Source organism: Arachis ipaensis, chromosome B04 (genome assembly GCF_000816755.2).
Source record: "Arachis ipaensis cultivar K30076 chromosome B04, Araip1.1, whole genome shotgun sequence".
NCBI lineage: Eukaryota > Viridiplantae > Streptophyta > Magnoliopsida > Fabales > Fabaceae > Arachis > Arachis ipaensis.
This window is the reverse complement of record NC_029788.2, coordinates 9,527,179-9,530,220: the sequence shown is the minus strand read 5'-3', so window position 1 is coordinate 9,530,220 and position 3,042 is coordinate 9,527,179. Positions and strand designations below refer to the sequence as shown.

The 3,042-nt window shown below is 37.1% G+C and overlaps 1 protein-coding gene across 1 annotated transcript; it reads left to right on the top strand.

Moving 5' to 3' along the window:
• On the top strand, positions 2,073-2,486 carry LOC107635994 (uncharacterized mitochondrial protein AtMg00810-like). Its single transcript, XM_016339536.1, has one exon. It carries the CDS (start codon positions 2,073-2,075, stop codon positions 2,484-2,486), a length of 414 nt encoding a protein of 137 aa, XP_016195022.1.

The window sequence follows — 3,042 nt, the reverse complement described above, 5'->3', positions numbered from 1 at the left end:
TTTACCACTATTAAAAGTTTTAATTAAATTGTAATTCTTTTATTCTTTTTTAATAAAATATAATTATTAGAATATCATAATTAGGAACAAAATCAGAAAAATATCAAAGAGGATTAGAAAAAAATCAATGTAATTTATTAGAATATTATTCCATAACGAGTGTACTCTTAGCGTATTTTTGGTCTATATATTGGTAAGAACTTTGTAATCACAAATGAGAAATATGAATAAAAATAATACTTTTCTAAATAATTCTTCGTTTCTTTCCTAAACTCTTTGTACCATGGTAACATGGTATTAGAGCAGAGTTGGGTTCTAGGAATTCAAAATTCTGACGAATTCACATTACAAATTACAAATATGCCACGCAATAGTTTTGGCATGCGATCATCACAAACCAATTCTGACAATTTGTCAATTGGTTTCAAACTAAACGGATATAATTATCCATTATGGGCAACTCTGATGAAAAAAGCAATTGGTGGAAGAAGAAAGAAGAAGCACACCAAAAAAAACTGCTTTAAGATTGTGGGTTACCCAGATTGGTGGAAAAATAATTCAAAATCATCAAGAAATCAAAGTAAGGGAGCTGTCCGCTGTGAGCATCCAGAAGTCACCAGTAGCGGTGGCAAGGCCAGAAGAGAGGAAACAAGTCACGATGGCAAGGCAGCTGCGGCGATAATAAGGGCAAGGACTACTGAACTCCTTGGCTGCTCAGCCCAAACCGCGGCTCAATATAAAGGGGAGTCCCAAAATCAGAATCCAATTAAAAAGATAAATGAATGGATTTTCGATTGTGGGGCTATCGATACTATGACTCATGACCTTCATGATTTTAACAGCTTGACTATACCCTCAAAAGCCCATATTGAAACAGCTAGTGGAGAATTAATTGATGTTAAAGGCGGAGGCTCCATTACCTTTTTAGAAAAATTGAAATTAAAAAATTGCCTCTATGTCCCTGCACTATCATCAAAATTATTGTCTGTTAGCAAGTAACAAAGGAATTAAATTGTGTGGTACTCATGTACTCTACCTTTTGTCTTTTACAGGACATTCTTACAAAGGAGATCATTGGGCGTGGTACTGAACGAGAAGGCCTTTACTACGTTGATGAAGTAGCACACCAGGGTCATGCCATGCTTGCTCACGGAACGGTTACTAGGCAACTTTGGTTATGGCACAGGCGTCTCGGACATCCTTCATTTGGGTACCTCAAGTTACTATTCCCAAATGGCTAGAGAAGGAATGACAGATGTTGCAAAGGCTTTTTCCGTCAGAACTCTTAACAGAAGACATTCCAAGAACTGTCCGAGAAGCCAATGAGAAAGCTGAATGGCGAAAAGCCATGAATATAGAAATGGAAGCTCTAGAGAAGAATGGAACTTGGGAAAAGTGTATCCTACCGACAGGAAAAAAGCCAGTCGGGTGCAAATGGGTTTTCACCATTAAACACAAGGCAGATGACACTATTGAACGGTACAAGGCAAGGTTGGTGGCCAAAGGTTATACACAGACCTATGGTATCGACTACACTGATACTTTTTCACCGGTTGCAAAGATTAATACTATCAGGGTGTTATTTTCAATAGCAGCAAATGAAGACTGGCCACTCCATCAATTTGACGTCAAGAATGCTTTCTTGCATGGAGAGTTGAAATAAGAAGTGTACATGGAAGCTCCTCCAGGTTTCTCAACGGATTTGGAAAACATGAAGTTTGCCGATTAAAGAAGGCTCTTTATGGGCTTAAACAATCTCCAAGTGCCTGGTTTGGAAGATTTACAGTTGCCATGAAAAGGTATGGGTACAAACAAAGCAACTCTGATCATACCTTTTTTGAAAAAAACGGGGAGATTTAATCACTTGCTTAATAATCTATGTGGATGATATGATCATAACGGGAAGTGATGCTGAAGAAATTACAAAATTGAGAAGGAACCTATTTATAGACTTCGAAATGAAGGATTTGGGAGGACTAAAATATTTCTTAGGAATAGAGGTTCTACGATCCAGTAAAGGAATCTTTATCTCCCAAAGAAAGTACATTTTGGACCTTCTGGCAGAAATAGGAATGGTAGATTGCAAACCAATAGATACGCCCATGCAAGTTAATCACAAGTTGAAGATGGTAGAAGGTGCCACCTTAGCAGATAAGGAAAGGTACCAGCGACTAGTTGGAAAACTAATTTACTTATCACATACTCGGCCTGACATAGCTTATGCTATGGAAATAGTAAGTCAGTTTATGCATAAGCCACAAGAAGATCATATGGAAGCGGCTATGAGGATAGTTCGATATTTGAAGGGAGCTCCAGGAAGTGAAATCATTTTCAAAAGGAATGACCATTTGAAGGTTGAGGCATACACTGACGCAGATTGGGCGGGCAACCCAAATGATAGAAGATCAACAGCTGGTTACTTTACACTTGTTGGAGGCAACTTAGTAACTTGGAAAAGCAAGAAGCAGAAAGTTAGTTCTTTCTAAGTGCTGAGGCAGAATTTCAAGGGATCGTTAAAGGCATAACTGAAGTATTGTGGATAAGACAATTGATGACTGAGATTGGGTTTCCACCCAATCGCCAAGCCAGTTGAAATGTGACAACAAAGCCGCAATCAGCATTTAAGAGAATCCTGTACAACATGATAGAACAAAACATGTTGAGGTGGATCGACACTTTATCAAAGAGAAAATTAAGAATGAAATTATTGAGCTTCCATTTGTGAGATCAGAAGACCAGTTGGCTGATATTCTTACTAAAGCAGTTTCAAGACAAGCCCTTACTAAAGTTCTAACCAAGCTGAGTATTGGTGATCCCACTATTCACTTTGAGGGGGAATATTAGAATATCATAATTAGGGAACAAAATCAGAAAAATATCAAAGAGGATTAGAAAAAAATCAATGTAATTTATTAGGATATTATTCCATAATGAGTGTACTCTTAACGTACTTTTGGTTTATATATTGGTAAGAACTTTGTAATCACAAATGAGAAATATGAATAAAAATAATACTTTTCTAAATAATTCTTCGTTTCTTTC

Coding starts and splice junctions, on each gene's coding strand:
- LOC107635994 (XM_016339536.1), top strand. CDS start 2,073: ATGGTAGATTGCAAACCAATAGATACGCCCATGCAAGTTAATCACAAG.